The sequence below is a fragment of the Diabrotica undecimpunctata genome, chromosome 8 (genome assembly GCF_040954645.1).
Source record: "Diabrotica undecimpunctata isolate CICGRU chromosome 8, icDiaUnde3, whole genome shotgun sequence".
In the NCBI taxonomy this organism is placed as follows: domain Eukaryota; kingdom Metazoa; phylum Arthropoda; class Insecta; order Coleoptera; family Chrysomelidae; genus Diabrotica; species Diabrotica undecimpunctata.
Window position 1 is genome coordinate 102,736,501 of NC_092810.1, and position 20,454 is coordinate 102,756,954.

A 20,454-nucleotide genomic window follows, 5' to 3' on the forward strand; every position below is an offset into this window, starting at 1 on the left:
AATTTAATAATGAATTATATATAAATAACAGTGCAGGACTTATAATGGGCAATCCTCTAAGCCCATTGCTATCAGATATTTTTATGGATCATCTAGAGACAAAGATTTCAAAACATCCCATATTCAAACAGTTTTTATATTGGTCGAGATACGTAGACGACGTACTGGTATGTTTCACAGGAACTAACAGGCAAATCGAATAATTTTTATCGTATATTAATTCTCTTCATAGTCATATTGAATTTAGAATAGAAACAGAACAAAATCAATCCATAATTTTTTTAGATTTAAAAATTACCAGACTTAAAAACAAACATGACTTCTCCATATTTCATAAACCTACCCATACTGACACGACTATTTACAATTCATCATCCCATCCCACACAAAATAAACTGGCAGCCTATCATAGTATGTTACATAGATTAACAGCAATTCCTATGTCAAAATACAATTTTGAGACAAAATTAAATATCATTAAGCAAATAGCAGTAAACAATGGATACAACGAACAAACAATTAATAAAATGTTAAATCAAAAACTACACAAGAAAGCCCTGAACTTAGTATTTCCACCACCAGAGAAAAAACCCAGTACCTTCTGCTCGATTACATATACAGGCAAAATATCAACAAAAATAGCCAAATACATAAAAAAGAAAGGAATAACACCAGCTTTCATAACAAATAACAACCTAGGCAAATATATTAAAAACAACAAGAGCCAACATAAAAAACACTTACGCAGTGGTGTGTACAAACTTAAATGTGGCGACTGCCCAAAAACTTACATTGGTCAAAGTCAAACAGGTAGAAATTTTAATAAACGAATAGCAGAACATAAAAAGGCTTTCAATAATAGAAGAACAGATTCTACATACGCACTTCACCTTCTAGATCATAATCATTCTTTTAATGACGAATTTAAAATTCTACACATTCAAAATAAAGGCCTTAAGCTATCTTTGTTAGAATCTATGGAAATCAACAAATTAAAAAACACAGATATAATTCTGAATGACCAGCTTGAGACAAACAGTTCTCCCCTCCTCAACCTATTTCATTAGAGACTATAAAGTGTAAACCCATGCCAAAAACAGATCACTTGAGAAAGGCAATTAGCCGAAACAGCTGACGTGATAAGAATTTAAAATAAATTTTGTGGAAGTTTTGAAAACAAAGTTTTCAGTGTTTTATTGTTACCTATTTTTTTATTAAAAATGTGTGTCGGTACCCTTTTAATGCCATTTGTTATTTTTTTTTTTAACAGATCTCTGGAAAACTCAATGTTTCCTTAGAAAGAAAGTTATGTTGTTTCTATATTTAAAAATGACCAGAAAGGCAATATTAAAAATTATCGTAGCATTTGTATACAATCTGCAATCCTTAAGCTCTTCGACTGTCTTATCGCAAAGCAACTTTCTTGGTTATATAAAGGCTTAATATCTCAATCACAACATGATATTTATAGCAAAAAATTCACTGCAACAAACTTAGTTTGTTATTAATCTAATATACATATTATCTCATATGAAACACCGTAAACAGGTAGATGTAATATTCACAAATTTTTCCAAAGCATTTGATTGTGTAGATCATCAAATACTTTAGAGAAAATTAATTGATATAGTTTGTCATCTGTCTGACAGTATCTCAAAACATCTGGAGTTCCTCAAGGAGGTCACACTTCTCCACTTATTTTTATTATCTTTGTTAACGACATCACTTCCTCTTTCCTAAATAGCAAATGTCTAATGTTGGCAGATGACTTGAAATTTTGGAGAGTTATAGATAGCTTAAAAGATCAAGCTTTACTACAAGATGACTTAGACCGACTAAATAATTGGTGCAACCAGAATAAACTCCAATTAAATGTAAAAAATGTTGTTTTATAAATTTTTCTCGTAAAGTCAATAGAATTGGAACAAGCTATACTATTAAAAATAAGCCACTAAATTATGTTTCTTCTATTTGTGTTTTGGGTGTTAATTTTGATAAGAAACTTACTTTTTGTGATCACATAAACTCTATTTCCATAAAGGCATCTTAACTTCTTGGTTTCGTTTCTGGAAATTGCAAGTATTTCTCCATTAATTCAACAAGATTAGTCTGTTGTTGCTAAGTTAGGACTATTTTGGCATACAGTTCAGTTATTTGGTCACATTGAAACGTTACACAAAGATCCAACAGAAAAGTATCAAAAACAAATTAAGCTAGGGTTAGAAAATTCAAAATCAATAGTAAATCCAATAGAACAGAAATACCTCAGTATCATGAACCCAGAGCCTCCTAAATTATAGTCTTTCATTAAACTACACAAACCGGCTCACCCAATAAGACCTGTAGTGTCTTTTTATACAGCTCCGTCATATAAACTTTCAAAAAAACTGTTAGAGATTATTTTAAATTTTTAAATTAAAAAAATACAATAGAACTATAAAATATAACATTTTCATTTACCTAACAACTCCAGATTAATTTCATTTGACGTAAAAAATCTTTTTCCTAGTATCCCTCCTACAGAAACTTTTATTCTAGTAAAAAACCTTTTAGACCAAAATAATACAAATCCAATCATTACATCTGAAATTTTACATCTTCTTGAAGTTTGCATAAACCAAGACTACTTTGAATTTAATAATGAATTATATACAAATAACAGTGCAGGACTTATATTGGGCAATCCTCTAAGCCCATTGTTATCAGATATTTTTATGGATCATCTAGAGACAAAGATTTCAAAACATCCCATATTCAAACAGTTTTTATATTGGTGGAGATACGTAGACGACGTACTGGTATGTTTCACAGGAACTAACAGGCAACTCGACCAATTTTTATCGTATATTAATTCTCTTCATAGTTATATTGAATTTACAATCAATCCATAAATTTTTTAGATTTAAAAATTACCAGACTTAAAAACAAACATGACTTCTCCATATTTCATAAACCTACCCATACTGACACGACTATTCACAATTCATCATCCCATCCCACACAAAATAAACTGGGAGCCTATCATAGTATGTTACATAGATTAACAGCAATTCCTATGTCAAAATACAATTTTGAGACAGAATTAAATATCATTAAGCAAATAGCAGTAAACAATGGATACAACGAACAAACAATTAATAAAATGTTAAATCAAAAACTAGACAAGAAAGCCCTGAACTTAGTATTTCCACCACCAGACAAAAAACCCAGTACCTTCTGCTCGATTACATATACAGGCAAAATATCAACAAAAATAGCCAAACACATAAAAAAGAAAGGAATAACACCAGCTTTCATAACAAATAACAACCTAGGCAAATATATTAAAAACAACAAGAGCCAACATAAAAAACACTTACACAGTGGTGTGTACAAACTTAAATGTGGCGACTGCCCAAAAACTTACATTGGTCAAACAGGTAGAAATTTTAATAAACGAATAGCAGAACATAAAAGGGCTTTCAATAATAGAAAAACAGATTCTACATACGCACTTCACCTTCTAGATCGTAATCATTCTTTTAATGACGAATTTAAAATTCTACACATTCAAAATAAAGGCCTTAAGCTATCTTTGTTAGAATCTATGGAAATCAACAAATTAAAAAACACAGATATAATTCTGAATGACCAGCTTGAGACAAACAGTTCTCCCCTCCTCAACCTATTTCATTAGAGACTATAAAGTGTAAACCCATGCCAAAAACAGATCACTTGAGAAAGGCAATTAGCCGAAACAGCTGTAGTGATAAGAATTTAAAATAAATTTTGTGGAAGTTTTGAAAACAAAGTTTTCAGTGTTTTATTGTTACCTATTTTTTTATTAAAAATGTGTGTCGGTACCCTTTTAATGCCATTTGTTATTTTTTTTAACAGATCTCTGGAAAACTCAATGTTTCCTTGGAAAGAAAGTTATGTTGTTTCTATATTTAAAAATGGCCAGAAAGGCAATATTAAAAATTATCGTAGCATTTGTATACAATCTGCAATCCTTAAGCTCTTCGACTGTCTTATCGCAAAGCAACTTTCTTGGTTATATAAAGGCTTAATATCTCAATCACAACATGATATTCATAGCAAAAAATTCACTGCAACAAACTTAGTTTGTTATTAATCTAATATACATATTATCTCATATGAAACACCGTAAACAGGTAGATGTAATATTCACAAATTTTTCCAAAGCATTTGATTGTGTAGATCATCAAATACTTTAGAGAAAATTAATTAATATAGTTTGTCATCTGTCTGACAGTATCTCAAAACATCTGGAGTTCCTCAAGGAGGTCACACTTCTCCACTTCTTTTTATTATCTTTGTTAACGACATCACTTCCTGTTTCCTAAATAGCAAATGTCTAATGTTGGCAGATGACTTGAAATTTTGGAGAGTTATAGATAGCTTAAAAGATCAAGCTTTACTACAAGATGACTTAGACCGACTAAAGAATTGGTGCAACCAGAATAAACTCTAATTAAATGTAAAAAATGTTGTTTTATAAATTTTTCTCGTAAAGTCAATAGAATTGGAACAAGCTATACTATTAAAAATCAGCCACTAAATTATGTTTCTTCTATTTGTGTTTTGGGTGTTAATTTCGTTAAGAAACTTACTTTTTGTGATCACATAAACTCTATTTCCATAAAGGCATCTTAACTTCGTGGTTTCGTTTCTGGAAATTGCAAGTATTTCTCCATTAATTCAACAAGATTAGTCTGTTGTTGCTAAGTTAGGACTATTTTGGCATACAGTTCAGTTATTTGGTCACCTTATTTTCAGAACAATATTGATACCATAGAAAGAATTCAGCATATGAGATATTGTTCTTACCATGTCCACACTACTATTAAAAATTATGAACACTCACTCAAGAACCGTCATGATTTCAGGAGCTATATTTATATACACTGTGTGTCAGCCAAATGGAATAAATTAGCTTATAAATAAATTAGGGAGTATTCGAAAAAACGGTCAAACACGTCGATTAGTATTTATGGTTGCGAATTTTTTTCCATAAAAACTTTTTATACGGGGTGTATCAGATAACGGTAGCCAATACCAACTTGCTTATTTTAAATAGAACACCGTGTATATTAATTAATTTATAGATTTCTCAGATCATTTTAGACACTTTTTGAATACAATGTCCTATACCCATCTTTGACTGTTTCGGAAATATTAAGTAAAATGCAAAAATTCACATTTAGAAAAGAAAATTATTTATTTGTCGAAAGTCGCTACCACTGTCTTCTCATTGGTAAAATAGAGAAGCAATTCCACAAGCTGGGCCATGTTAGGAAGGTATAAAAAGAAGCTGCCAATGCAATAAGTGAGGATACCAAATTGGCTGTTATGCTTGAGTTTGAGGAACACCCACATACATCTGTTCGAAAAGCAGCCCCAGTACTCAATATTAGCTATTCATCGGTTATTCGAATATTACAAGAAAACAAAATGCATCGCTATAAAATTATACACACGCAGGAGCTCATGGAACATGATTTTGACAGGAAAACGTATTTTTGTGAACAAATGATGGCAATGTTAGACAGCAATGTGATCCAGTTAGAACATGTTTTGTTTTTTGATGAGTGCACCTCTACTCTTTACGGTCATGCTAATCGGCAAAATTGCCCCTATTGGTCTGGGGAAAATCCTAACTGGATAAGAGAAGTCAATACTCAATACTCTGAGAAGGTTAACATGTGGGCAGGAATTATTGAAAATCAGACCATAGGTCTCGTTTTCATAGTTGGCAATTTAAATGGCGACGATTATTTAGCATTGCTCCAAAATAATGTAGTGCCAACGTTGGCCAACTTGTATCCTGATCCAGGAAACCCACAAGTGCTAGCGAATATGATATGGTTTCAACAAGATGGAGTACCATCCCACTACCAAATCCATGTCCAGCAGTACCTCAACCAAATATTTCCAAATCGGTGGATAGAGAGGCAAGGATCGATGGAATGGCCACCACGATCCCTCGATTTGACGCCATTTGACTTTTTCTTATGGGGATATGTGAAAAGTATTGTATACAAAACTAAACTCACTGACTTTGCTGACTTACGAAGACGAATAACGCTTGAGATTAGATTGATCACATCTGAGATGTTGAGTAGCGTTAGAAGAAATCTCTATTTACGGTTAGGGTGTTGCCAAGACGTTCGTGGGGAGTATTTTGAACATTTCCTATATTGACATTATTGTTTAGATTTGTATTAGTTAGAAGTTTTTGAATATGTTGTAACGACTTTCGGCAAATAGATAATTTTCTTTTCAAAATGTGAATTTTTGCATTTTGCTTAATATTTCCGAAACAGTCAAAGATAGGTATAGAACATTGTATTTAAAAAATGTTTAAATGATCTGATCAATCTAAAAATTAATTAATATACAGGGTGTTCTATTTAAAATAAGCAAGTTGGTACTGACCACCGTTATCTGATACACGCCGTATAAAAAGTTTTTATAGAAAAAATGTGCAACTATAAATACTAATCGACGTGTTCGACCGTTTTTTGGAATACTTCCTCATTTATTTATTAGCTAATTTATTTCATTTAGCTGACACACAGTGTATAAGATCATACATGGATTTATTGATTGTCCAGACCTGTTAAGCCAGATTAACTTTAATGTTCCCCATCAAGCACTACGTTACCACAATGTTTTCAATATTACTTTTCACACAACATCCTATGGTATTCACAACCCATTGAATAGATATTAAGTGTTCTCGATTTTGATATTTTCAATATAACCTTAACTCAGTTCAAAAGATCTCGTGCTTTGTGCTTAAGTATTATGCTTTAGGTTTATTAGGTTAGGTTTGATTAGTCCAGTCCTATACAGAGTCAATCCTTGATAAATGTTTCGATTGAAAAACTGCCTGGATATTTGATAAAAAACTGACATTAGATATTTTGTAAAAATTGCATTGTGTATTTGATATAAAAATAATTATAAAATAATGTATACATATTTTACATCTAATCTTAATCTTCAGGTATTTGCCTGTATGAATTTTCTGGAATTACCTCTTGTGTAAAAACATCCTGAACCGATTGTTCGGGAGTTTTATTATGAGTCACGTTAATATCTGAAAGATCTTCCGAGGAACTTATATCTGAATTTTCTTTCGAGGAAGAAACTTTTTTAAATAAATTTCTTGACAAGGTATGTAACTTAGCATCAAGTATATCAGCACGACTTTCTTGAACTTTTCTGACACTTTCCAGTATAATACTGTCACAAGAAGTATAAGGTATTACATGTTCCTTGCTGCTCCAAAAGTCGCTTCTGTCATTTTTCCATGCTAGAATAGCGGCTAAATTCCGTTTGCCAATAATACCTGGCTTACCTGCTTTTAGCAATACGTCAACATATTTCGGAAATAACTGCAGACCACCGGAAATTGCTCTCATGTCTCTTGCCTCATTAGTTTCTTTTGGCTGGTCTTTGCAAGTTTGAAATATTTTGACTGATTCGTCCAACAGAGGTGTAGCTTTTTCTGGATCACCGATTAACAAGTAGTATTCTCCAAGATTTTTATAAGCTTGACCTAGATAAAAGGGAAGATCGTTCTCTTCGGCATGATCTTTTAATTCCATCAAAATTTTAAGAGAAGAGTTAGCACAATTATCCATTAAATATGCTTTTGCTAGATGGATTTTGATCTTGCATATTCCTTCGATTGTACCCCAACGTTCCTGTATATTTAAGGCTCGTAAAAATGAATTTATTGCAGTTTTTGCACGTCTAGTTTCGAGTTCGCAAATTCCTTTTAATACTGAAACAAAAATAATGTTATATTTAGTACTCTTCTGTTAAATTACAACAGTTTATAAAATTATAAAAATGTAAGATTTTGTAAATGTAGTTAAAACATTAGTTTTAAAGATGGAAAAAGTGTAAAAGAGGGAAAGCCACTGTAACTACTTACGTACATTTTACTAATTGGTCTGCATCAGGACGATAAAGTTAAGTAAGAAAAGGTAAATTTAACTTAGAAAAGCATATCTACAGGAGCAATGATCTACAAAGATCTATAGATATATACAGTACGTTAAGTTTCAAATCAGATATACACCTTGTAAATGGCAACACTGCGCGTCATCGACTTTCTATTATCCTCCGTTGACCTGTCGCCAATAATTTGTCATTATACCGTGGTTGTTTAAAGCAATAACAGCGTAGATTTTTAATTTATTTTGTAAACATGTCTGTTTATACGTCCGCAGAAAAGGTTCAAATAAGAAAATGGTTTTATGGTGGTAATTCTGGACAAGAGTGTGTAGATTTATTTTCTGTATTTCTTGAGGAGAGACCAATTCCTGTGTACAGTCAATTCATAATATTAATAAGAATTTTGAGAGTTGTCATTGCCTCAAAAATTGTAGTAAATGTCACGCTCAAGAAGTTTCACCAGAAAAAATTGATGAAAGAGAATACATAAACTTATGCAACATACTTATGCTGGATACATAAACTTATGCAACAATCGAGGTAGATTCAACACGTTCAAGTAGAAGCGTTGCTAGATGTTAGCAATGTTATTGTAACGAAAGTATGTAAAAGGCACGGTTACAAGAATTTTAAATAGTCGAAAACGCAGTAGCTTTATCTAGACGACTACTTTCAAAGAATGGAGTCTTGTGAAACTCAAATAACAAAAGCTAATGATGAAATAAATTTTATTAAAAACATTTTATTTACTGGTGAATCTTCTGCTTCGTTAGTAGGGAGACACAATCCTTCCATTACGAGGTATTAGAAACGGGGATCACAATAGGTCCATTTTTTATTGAGGGCAACTTGAATAGGAGAGTATACCTTGATTTATTACAGAATCATGTCCTTCCCGCTATTCTCAATCTTCCTGATGTTAATTTGGAGAATGTTTGGTTTTATTAAGAAGGCTGTTCAGTTGACAACACTCGAATAATTAGGGAATACTTAAACAATAATTTTCCGAATCGAGTTATCAGTGGAACAGGCAAAATTTAGTGGCCTGTGCGATCTCCAGATCTAACGCCCATGGACTTTTTTTTGGGGCATTTAAAAAGCATTATCTACCATCATCCGGAAAGTAAATGGCCGACCAATCAATAATATACAGTTTGCCGACGACACTATTTTATTAGCGGAATTTCTTGAGGATTTACAACAAATAGTTGACAGAGTGGTAGAAGTCAGTAAAGAAAAGGGACTGTCGCTAAACACAAAAAAGACACAATTTATGGTAATTACAAAAGCCCAACAGCGCTAAGAAAACATAACATGGAAAACAAATTAAAAAAGTTGAAAAATATAAATATCTGGGTACAATAATATTAACGAAAATAATGAGTACAGAAACGATATTAAGGCAAAAATAGGACAGGCAAGAAATTCTTTCAACAAACTGAAAAAAGTACTCTGCAGTAGGTACATTTCAATTTCTTTAAAGATAAGACTTCTGAGATGCTACGTGACCTTTATCATCGGTAACAGTATAACTCTTTAAATAAAGAAATAAAAAAGCAATAAATAAAGCAAAAAATGAAATGTTGAATAAAGCCTCGACAGCAAAGAAAATTTTATGAGTAGTATTTTTATGAGAAAGTATGAGAACTAAATAAGCCTGGAAAACAATTAGAGGTAATAAAACAGATAGAAAAAAGCGCAGTAGGTTAACTCTTATATCCTCGAAATTATGTGTCAGCTAGTACAAACCAATGCTTACAGAAGATTGAGCAGAATTTCAAGATATTGGTTACGAAGATGTGATCTTGTTTTACCGCGAAGAAGAAACTGAAATAAGACCAGAAGAAATTAAAAACACGTCAACGTTATCAAAAATGGGAAGGCTCTAGAACTGGGGGAAGTACCCATAGAACTGACTAAATATGTTTCTGATAAACTATTTCAGCTCTTTATCTTTATTCTTGAGAGGTGAAGAGTTAAAATTAGAATAGAAAACTGCATGTATCAGCAATCTCTACAAAAATAACGACGATAGAAAGAATTGTAAGAACTACCGAGGGCTTAGTGTAACCAACTCAATTTACAGCTGCAAAGACGCTGAAGATCAGAGTAGCTTTCGTACTGGTCGTTCTTGTATAAACAATATGTTCTGTCTACAACAAATAATAGAGAAGCACTTGCAATACAATAGAGACATATAAAGTATTTATTGATCTTAAAAAGGGATGTGATAGTGTCCCATTAGCCAAGCTGTATCAGATGCTAAAAGGCTAGATTCGAACACTTTACATTAATGCTGCGAGGGAGTGGTACGACGGTATGATGAGTTTAATAGGATTGGACAAAAAAGATAAAGATAAACAAAGAACTTCGCCAAGGCTGCTGCATTGCACCTAAGCTTTTTACGATCTATTTGGATGAGTTTTTAGATATTTAGAAAAAAAAATGTGAATATATTGAAATTAAAGCTCATACACAGACAGTACAGCTTGCATCTTGCGGATGTCCAAGTGATACTTAAAGAAGATTAAGATAATATTTACTATAGGCTGCCAAAAAATAAATAAAGAGTATACTAGATTTTATCAAATAATCCATGAAAAACAGAGTATATAGTAGTGGAAAGTAAAAACAGGCACTAAGAAGTAAGAGGCACACAAATGGAAAATAATGATACACCGAGCTATAAATATCTCGGTGTAAGCATTAAAACGATATAAAGAATCTCCTGTACTTCGAAAAAAATCTTAAGATTATATAGTAACTATACTAATATCTATTATTACTTACCTAAAGCTCGCGTTTCTCCATTCCTGAAGCAAGCTTCTGCTGCCCTCCTTCTGGCCTGATCTGCTAAAATCATGGCCCTCTCTAAATCTGTCGCCATCGTTGCCTTTACCTCCTTAAGTAAACAATCAAATATTCCACGATTCGTTTGCATATATAACGTTCCTCGTTCGTTAGGAAAGTAAGTTCTGCCTGTCCATACCTTATTTTGAGCCAGATGTCTCGCAACTCTCAGTTGTTTTTCTGCGTTTTCAAACTCTTTCACATTGTCCATCAAAAATCTAGCATATGAATATCTACTTAGTGCTTCATATTTATGCCCTATGATCTTGGAATATTCAGAAGAAACACGTATGGACTGCATTAGAAGTTGTTCTCCTAGCCACCACCAATCAGAGTGGCCAAATCCAAACGTGACAGCAAGATTTAGAAACTCTTGACATTCCTCGGAGTACAACTCTACGTTATGAAACTTTTCAGCAGCCTTGAGCGAATGTGACAAAATTCCAAGTTCATCTTTTGCAAACTTTATTTGTGGCAATACGAAAATATTACTTCCCGGTCCTGAGGATTTTCTCATGTTTTCCTGATAGTCTATTAATTCTTTAATATACGAAGAGGTGCTTAAAAATCCGCTATCTTTTAAGTTTATAATAAGAGCCTCATGCAGTGGTAACCTAAATTCACGTATTTCCGACATGGTGTATTCAGGTAAAGTATTTCTCATATGCTGTACTACTGCAACGGTGTCTTTTCTTTGTAAACGTTCCCTTTTTACATTACTTAAATGCTGTAGATCGTCATGAAGATATTTTTTGTCGATCACTAAATATTTGGACTTTATCCTTTCTCTTTTTTTCGGAGGAGTAGTTAATTCTTTAGAGCTTTCTGATCCTTCACCATTCTCTTCTTTATTGCTGATTAAATGGTCTGAATTAATAAGGTCTTCAATATGGAAACTCATAATATATTAAATGTATCTGCTATGTAAATAAATGTGTATATTATAAACCTTAAACGGTTATTTTTCGACATATATCTGACAGATCTTTTTAGAGTATTTGTGTCGATGTTTTGTTTCTGTCAATATAATATTTCATCTTTTTACTTGTTTACAAATGTATGACTGCCTGTCGAGTTAATATTCCTCAGTATTTTCTTATACGTTTGGCTTTATGGATCTTAGCCAAGTTTCACAGTCCAGTTAAACAGTTTTATTTTATTTTAAAAATCTGGACAAGATTAAATTTTATAATTTTAATATCTAAGAATTAGTAAATATACTTAAAAAATATTTAGGAAAAATGAAAATTTTTAAAACAGTTCTTCGTTCTAGTAGAGCAAAGTACTACACCACACTTTTTGTGTGCTACACCACACACACATGTGTATAGTCATTGTACTGTGAAAATTTGCACCTTATTTCTTTTTTATCCATACAGGCTAATGGTGAATTCTATCCATTCGAACATCCTTTACTGGCATAACCTGTAACAGCTGGGCTGGGCTTTTCTTTTCTTTATTTGTAACGCCTCCTCAGTTTCTTAAGGTCTTCCCTTTTTGCAATAGTGAATCGCTCTTCTATTTTGCATAATGCTTCTTCCAGTTATGTTCTAAGCAGTTCTATGTTCAGCTAAATTCTTGTTAAAGAATCCAACTGTTAGCCACGGTTAGATCTAGTAGATGGTAAAATATTCTAAAATATCATTTTTTACTCCTTATAATAATTTTATTCCGTCCCATATCGCTGTACAGCAAATCCAAAGTAATTTTTTGTCTTTCAACACTAAGCTACTTATTTCCACCATCGCAAATACCTACAAACTCTACACTAGTTCCTCTTTCTTCATTTTTCATAGCTTTTTCATCCGGAAGCTAACAATTTGGAATCTTATTCCTTCTTACGGTTCCTAAACTGTGAATACCTGGTTTGGAAAGATACAAAGAGAGGTATAGAAGGGTAATAATTGTCAAAATAAAGCCTGTGACTCATATTCCTAGAAATTTATGTGCCTTGTTTGGTAGGTAGTGCTTCATGTAGTACCTAGCTTTGGTAGAACAAATTTGCTAATCGACGGAAAAATATCGTTCCAATGGAATTCCGTTTGAAAATTTTTCATTGAGGTGGTCAATTATTGGTTTAATTTTATAAACTCTATCATAGTTTGGATTGTCACGGGATAAGGCGTTTTCGTTATTATTGAAACGTTAAAATTGTTTTTTTCGTACCTGTTGACTGACATAGCACTTTTTATTTTCTCAAAGCCAATTTCTTCTGACCAATATTCCCTTGTATTGGTCAAATAAACAAGGGACATGTATATTGTAATTCCAATAAACTGCTTTATGTCACTTCGTGTAATAGTCAGTGATTTGTTAGGATTCTGCTGTATGGCATATAAATTTGACTCCTGCACAATTTTGTCTAAAAAACTATGTGAAAAATAAATTAAAATATTCATAGGAACTTTCTAGTTGTAGGATATGATTTGGAAGACTTTGATTTCCTCTTAATTCCAGTTGCTGTTCGGATAAGTTCAATTTTTTTTTTATATAATATCGAAAAAGTTTCTGCAGGCTCCTCCTCTACAGTGCTATTAACTATATTAGCGTCGACAGCATTCTCACCCATTTCGTTCACTGGTTCAGAATCCTCATTATCAGAATCATCATATGTACCAACTTGTTCGTCAGGTAAGAAAAAATATCATGATTATCATCATCAAACCCATTTTCGGTATCTCAGAGCCTATCTATTATATCGCTAAGTTCCTTGTCAGTCAGCGGCCTTTTATCTTTTTAATTCATGATGTTTTATCTAAAAGATAAAATTTACTAGATATGCGTGAAGTTGTTTGTAAACAACAATAACAAAATACATCATTATGAAAAAAATAAGCGCAGTACTGTATACTGCAAGAAATCATGCATTTTACTTACCTTATTAATAACACGTAAAATATATTTACTCAAATTCCTTTGGTAAAACTAACAAAAACAATCTGAAGCACGTGTCAGTATCTAATCGTGTACACTACCTAAGAACACGCAATGCTGGTAATTGGTAACCAATACCATATATTATGATTGTTTAGTCTACTTAATACTGCATTGTTAGTGGACAACGTCATGTACAAAGTGATTCATCTTTATCTGCTATTAAAATAAATGCTTATTTTTAGTATGTTGTTTTGCAGTAAAGGTTTAAAACGAAAACTACTATTTTTAATATTTGTACAGTATGTTTGACTTAAAGGTCGTCGATATTAAGTTAATGATAAAATATCTTAAAAACTTGGTTGTCATTATTAGTTTTAGATCTTTAGGGATTTTTAGTCACTTAACATAATTACTAGTATTTTAATCAAATGAAAGACAGATGTCAAGCACTGTTTATTTATTAAATCTTGCCAAGTACATTCGCTCCTAGAGCATCTTCGGGGGTATTTTGTCAAATTTGGTCTATCCAACAATCTATTGAGAATGTCATAAAGATAATAATTGTACATTAACACTACACGACACAAGGACAAACAGTTTAAAATTTTAAAAACGGCGAAGCTACAATATTGGTTGGCATCAGGAGAGAGAATGATTATTTCTCCAACTTTCAAGAAATACCCGAAGATAACTAGATAGAAGAATTTGGCGTTAGTACTAACCGAAAATAAATTAAATTAACCCTTCAACGGCGAAATTTATTTTTTGCAAAAAAGGAAAGGAAAAATCATAAATATTGGTCAAAACACTTTATTAAACATATTGGTACAAGTATTTTTCTCAAAATATATGTAATTTTAAAAAAAATAGTCGTTACGTTTTGGTAACGCTAGCCGGTTAGGGTATACAAAAAATTTTTGGACAAGAAAATTATCACTTTGGGCTGTGAAACATTATATTGCACTCTAGACATAATCCTACATCACATTTGACACACATAGTACGAATACTTGAGCTACAACCTTCTCCAGCACATCGACGCCTCTTTTTATTGGGGATGTTTATCAAAAAATGGTCTGTTCTGTCATATCTCAAGTTATCCGAAACCCTATTAAAAGATAAACTTGATTTAGCAGCCGCAGGTCTTCCAGCACCTTTTGAAGCCATGCCATATTTTATCAGATAGGCTTGAGCAATCTCTCGTCTGAATTCTAGTTGGGTAAGCTGTGTTTGATGTTTACACTTCTTGGATATACACCAAGCATTGACTATAGCAGCTTCTAGTAGCCAAGTAAAAATTGACCACCACCACTTCTTTCTACGAATTGAAATCCTGTATCTGGATATCTGCTGGTCCATGAAGTCAGTGCCTCCCATAAATCGATTATATTCAGAAATCAGATAAGGTTGTGGTACTTGAATAATTTTTTTTTCGGCTCGAGAGTAGCCTTTTACTTGAGTGACTGGATTGACGCCATGACATGTAGATGCCACTGTCACTACATTATTATTCATCCACTTGACTAATATTATTGCATCTTCTTTGTCGATGACAGATATCGTGTCTCCTCTTTTTTTCGATTTCGAAATAATACTTTTTTTAGGTAACTCACAACTTGTAGGAATTCTATTTTCCCTCATAGTTCCCGTACCATCATACCCTCTTTGTTTCAAGGAATATAACAAATTAAAGCTTGTGAAGAGATTGTCGAAGTAAAATGTGAACGGGAGCTTTTTTATATCATCCGAAAATTCATCTATCATGCAAAGTAGAGGAGCAGCACATTTTCCAAAATTGCTTTCGTAACTAGTGTTTGACTTTGGGTTTTTTCCTTGATATATATATCAAAGTTCACCAAATAACCAGAAGCAGAGTTTAGGCACCACATTTTATACCCAAATCTGATGGGCTTACCCCGAATAAACTGTTTACATGAATGCTTCCCAAAGTATTTGATCATAGCCTCATCGTAATTCAAGTTCTGTTCAGGTATCCAGTTGTCAATAAAGCGGCGTTTCAAAAGGCCCATCAGTGGGCGTAGCTTCCACATTTTGTCACCATGTACAGGTTGTGTGTTGTCGGCGCAGTGCAAATATTTTAAAATTTGGCGAAACCGATCTCTTCTCATAGATTCAGTGACTAAAATATTTTTCATATCTTGTTTGGAATCCCAGTAAAAGTCCCTTCCAGGTAACTCATTATATGCTGTAACAATCATAATCCCAATTACACATTTCATTTCTTCGTTAGAAATGTTTGGATCCGGTTTATTGCAGAAAAGTGCGTATTTTCTTGATTCGGTCACAAGTAGTTCAATTATTTCGCTATCAACAAATATCTCGAATATATCTAAATAGTCCATATCACTATATTTACTATAATCTGGTTTAGGAAAATACCTGCTCACACGTTCAAAGTCACCTTCAATCCAGGATATTTTTTCTGACCCAGGGCGGACGATATTTGACACTGGCTCCGATTCAGGTACATCGATAAAAGCTCTGACAGCACGAGGAGGGACGATTTCAGCTCCTGGTGTCAACTGTCGACCGCTTAAATTATCTAGAAATCCGCCACCATCTTCATCACCAGAATCCTCATCGGTAAGGACATTCGCATCAGGAGGCTCGATGAATATTTCATGAACGTCTAGGTCTTCTTCATAAACCATTTGCAATGCTTCTTCCAGCGTAAACCCACGCCTAAAAGTAACAAGTGAATATACTAGACAATTATTAATACATAAACAAGAGTCCTAGCTTTTCTGATCGCATATATACCACATACTCAACACGCAAGACATTTATACATGTACAATATTTTTTGTCTCCCTAAACCAGCTACCATACGGTAACGCCAATATTTTTGAGGTTACATTATAGAACTTGAAATACTTTCATAACAAAATTTGGTCTAGAACTGAAGAATAACTATCTATAAATACTCTTTTGTAAGTATTTTTCATAACAATTCAAAAAAGAAGTTTTAGTAATACTTACTCTAGACGGATGTCCATCTTTGGAAGCTCGTAACTGTTACCACAATTTTTAAAATTTGAATAAAACTGCCAAAAAGATTTTACGTTGACGTTGTACCCAACAATGTGTTCATTCACATACTAAAAGCGTGTTGACAAATAACCAACGCATTCCGATGGAACCAAAAGCTGTGTTGCCACTTCTAAAATGAGGTTGTCTACCGTTACGATATGGTAACGCTAGCCGTTTAGGGGTTAAGGAAGGTCTTTCATGAAAAATCTACCTATTCAAGTACGTCAAAGAGGAGAAGACCGTAGTCCGTACGTCAACTTTTTTGCCTGGAGTGAATTCTAATAACACAAATGTTTTTTTTTATTTATAACACAAATTTTTATATCAATTGTATTGCGTTCTATTGGTCTTTTTAGTTTTTATAAAGTAGTAATAGTAAATGGTTTTCGTTTTTAAGTGCTTTAAATGGTGCTATAAAACAACTATTTCACATTTTGTAGATAAAATACAAATTTAGTTTATTATTTATTAAAAAATTTGGAATCAGTATTCTCTTCATAAAAAACCTAATAAACTAAAATTGGTATTTTTTTAAATTTTACAAATAATAGACCTATTTTTCAACAAAGACAACCATTAATATTCCTCTTCATAAAGGTGGTGACAAATCGAATGTCTGCAACTATAAGACCTATTGACTTACTACTGGTCCTATTCCAAATTATTGAGAGATTTATAAAAGCCCGACTTTTGTCCTTTTTTCGTTGAAAACAACATTTTATTATAAAGTCAGTTCGGCTTTTTATCTAATAAATGTACAGTGATGCTATGATTTCTGTACTACATGAGGTCTATCAAGTACTAAACGATAATATTTTGCCACTGTTTTTTGTGACTATGCCAAAGCTTTTGATTGTGTAAATCACGATATTTTGATAAAAGAACTAAGTTTCTACGGAATTTGACGTATTTATTTGAATTGGTTCCAATCTTACTTCAGGAATAGGAAACAACTAGTTAGAGCAAATGATGCTGACTCTAGTCACAAAATCATTGTATGTGGAGTAACATAAGGTTCAGTACTGAGTCCTCTACTTATTCTTATCTTTCTAAATGACACCACTAACTTAAAAATCGATGGGAACATTCTTCTTTTTGTTGAAAATACCAGTATCACCTAGTGAAACTCTAATATTGCAACTCTTCATGCAACTATAACTTCTAATCTACTTAAAATAAAAACCTGGTCCGACTCTGTACTCTATTTTAACGTGAATAAGACAGTAGCATTATCCTATAAAAGAGATCTTCAACCCTTGCTTTTTAATAACAGCCAGATCAGTATCGTTGATTCAGTAAAATTTCTTGGTATTTTTATAGACAGCAACCTTAAAATGGTCCCTTCATATCGATTTGTTAAGTAAGAAACCAGCCTCGGCCTGCCATGCAATAAGATTTGTTCGAAGGAAATCAATTTAGCATCTTTCAAAATAACATATGTTTTTTTTTTGTTCGAGTCTCATCTTTGATATGGTCTTTCTGTTTGGGGTTCTACTACAGCTGCCCAATCTAATGATATTTTTAAAAACCAAAAAAAAACAATACGATATCTTGTTGACCTCAGTAGAATAACACATTGCAGAAGATACTTAAAAAATCATGGGATTTTAACAATTCCCTCTTTATATTATATTTTAGAAACTTTTGCATAATTCTTAAACACCTACATGTTTTTTTCATCAAGAAAAAGAAATTATATATTATCAAGAAATCTATATTATATTCGGCAAAAAAATTATACAACCATCTCCCTTCGCAACTTAAATCTGCAACTTCTTTCCTTAAGTTCCATAAAATGACAAAAGAATATCTATCGGAAAGACCATATTATTCAGTGGAAGAGTTTCTTAACGAAGAACTAAGAAACTACAGCACGTTTATGTACAAGTACCAAAGTATTTTGATATATTATATTTAGGGTATTATACGCAGCAACTTAAACTGATTAGTTCATAAGGTTTTATTATGCAATTTGCAATTTATTTAAATTTTGCAATGGATTGTGTATTTTATTATCCCTAATTCTTTTATATTGACGATTTATTTTAACATGTTATTGTTACTTAGTTTGTGAATTTTCAATTGTTATTGTTATTTTTCTGACTTTTTATAAGGTTTTTTATACACTTTTACATTACTCGCCATAAGTATTGTGGATTTAGTGTAATGGATCTAAAAAAACGGACATGTTTCAAGATAGAAGTGATTCATATTAGATGAGTTATTAAGACTTAATAAACGTAGTTTAGGTTAAATTCAATTTGGCTAAATTTAGTTGGCTATTTGGGCTAGTTAATGTTTAAATAGATATCGCTAGTTTATTTTAGGTAAAATTTGGTTGGTTTAGGTAAGGAATACTTATGTGAAGCTATAGATTTAATTTAGATTGATTAAGTTAGTTTACACTAGTTTTTTTTTTGGGTTACATTTGGTTCAGTTACATTCATAGACATATAATACAAGATAGACTGATCATTGCAACACCAGTCTATTCCGCCAGTGCGACAAAGAAAACTGACGCAAAGCAGTCCCTTCCATCTCTTTCTAACTTGCCAGGTTTATCGACCACGTGATCTAAATGGCCAATGAAAAAGTCGCTTGATCGATAAACCCGGACCATGGGCCCGGCCCCCGGCAAGGGACTGCTTTGCATCAGTTTTGTCTGTCGACTGGGAGAGTGGGAGAACTTGACTAAATTGCGGCAGTGAGTATATCGTATATTATATATCTATAGTTAGATTAGGTTAGGAATGAAAGAATTTATCGCTGGGTTGAATCTGCGTGGTTTAGACCAAGCGAATCTTCGCTAGACTATCGGTCCAATAAGGACTTTTCGTGGAGGTTACCTCCTGTTGACGTCTTGGGGTTCCTGGGATCCATCTCTTACTACAAATAAAAGACAAAAGGGATGGTTTAAATAAAGAACTAAGCAACAAGTAAAAAGTTTTATTGTTTTTTTTTTAAATACAATGTTCCACTGGACGGAACAGAAATAACAGGTAACTTTTATCGTTCTAGTAACAATGATAACGTGTTGCTTGACTCGAATCAGCAAAGAAGAAATAGAAGATGTCGTCACAGCACTGGAGACTAAAAGTAGTTACTTTGACTGGTGCTAGAGTCAAACTGATATAAACCTCTGAATCGTTCTTCTTTTATTCAGAAATCAGGCTTCAGTGGGTCGGCTGATTGAGCGCTTTTACGGCCAAGGACTAAACGATTTTCTTCGATTTTCTTCTTCGTTTCGCGTCTTCTTTTCGTAAGGCGTGGCTTATGTAGGAGGAGCTTTTTGGATGTGGCTCCAGGAACAGATTAAAGTCAAGAAGATGAGTTAGTGAAGACGACTTTTTTGACGCTGAGGATGTTGTCTATCTGGAAAGTCTGCTTGGCTTTTATGGTGCATTAACGCTTTTTTTCACTTTTTTAGTTCTGTCGTGACACTTTAAATAGCTCGAAGCTCGTGCGCTTGTACCTATCTAGATTAGGAAGATATTGCCCGTTTTATTTTTTTTCCTACATTGAAAAGCTTTATGTTGTGTTAGTAGTTAGGTGGTCCGAAGGTTTATCTCTATGACAGACTAGATTCTGTAAGAATAAGTGTACGGCAGATATGATGGTGGGTGTACTTCGGATGTGTTTGTTACCACGAAGGATAAGATAGAGGCAGTTATACTCAGTGGACACACGAATCAGGAAGTGGTTATT

General features: G+C 32.9%; 1 protein-coding gene across 1 annotated transcript; it reads right to left on the bottom strand.

Annotated features, from left to right (window-relative positions):
* Positions 1-6,931: 6,931 nt before the first annotated feature.
* Positions 6,932-11,829, bottom strand: LOC140448501 (uncharacterized). Its single transcript, XM_072541584.1, has 2 exons — positions 10,762-11,829; positions 6,932-7,795 (listed from the first exon to the last, which is right to left on the bottom strand). Exons 1-2 carry the CDS (start codon positions 11,720-11,722, stop codon positions 7,002-7,004), a joined length of 1,755 nt encoding a protein of 584 aa, XP_072397685.1. The 5' UTR covers positions 11,723-11,829; the 3' UTR covers positions 6,932-7,001.
* Between the last annotated feature and the right edge of the window lie 8,625 nt (positions 11,830-20,454).

Bases quoted from the DNA above. Each gene is read 5' to 3' on its own strand.
- LOC140448501 (XM_072541584.1), bottom strand. From the start codon at position 11,722: ATGAGTTTCCATATTGAAGACCTTATTAATTCAGACCATTTAATCAGC. The intron at 7,796-10,761 runs GTAAGTAATAAT...TTTTTGTTTCAG, and splicing joins TGGAGAAACGCGAGCTTTAG to TATTAAAAGGAATTTGCGAA.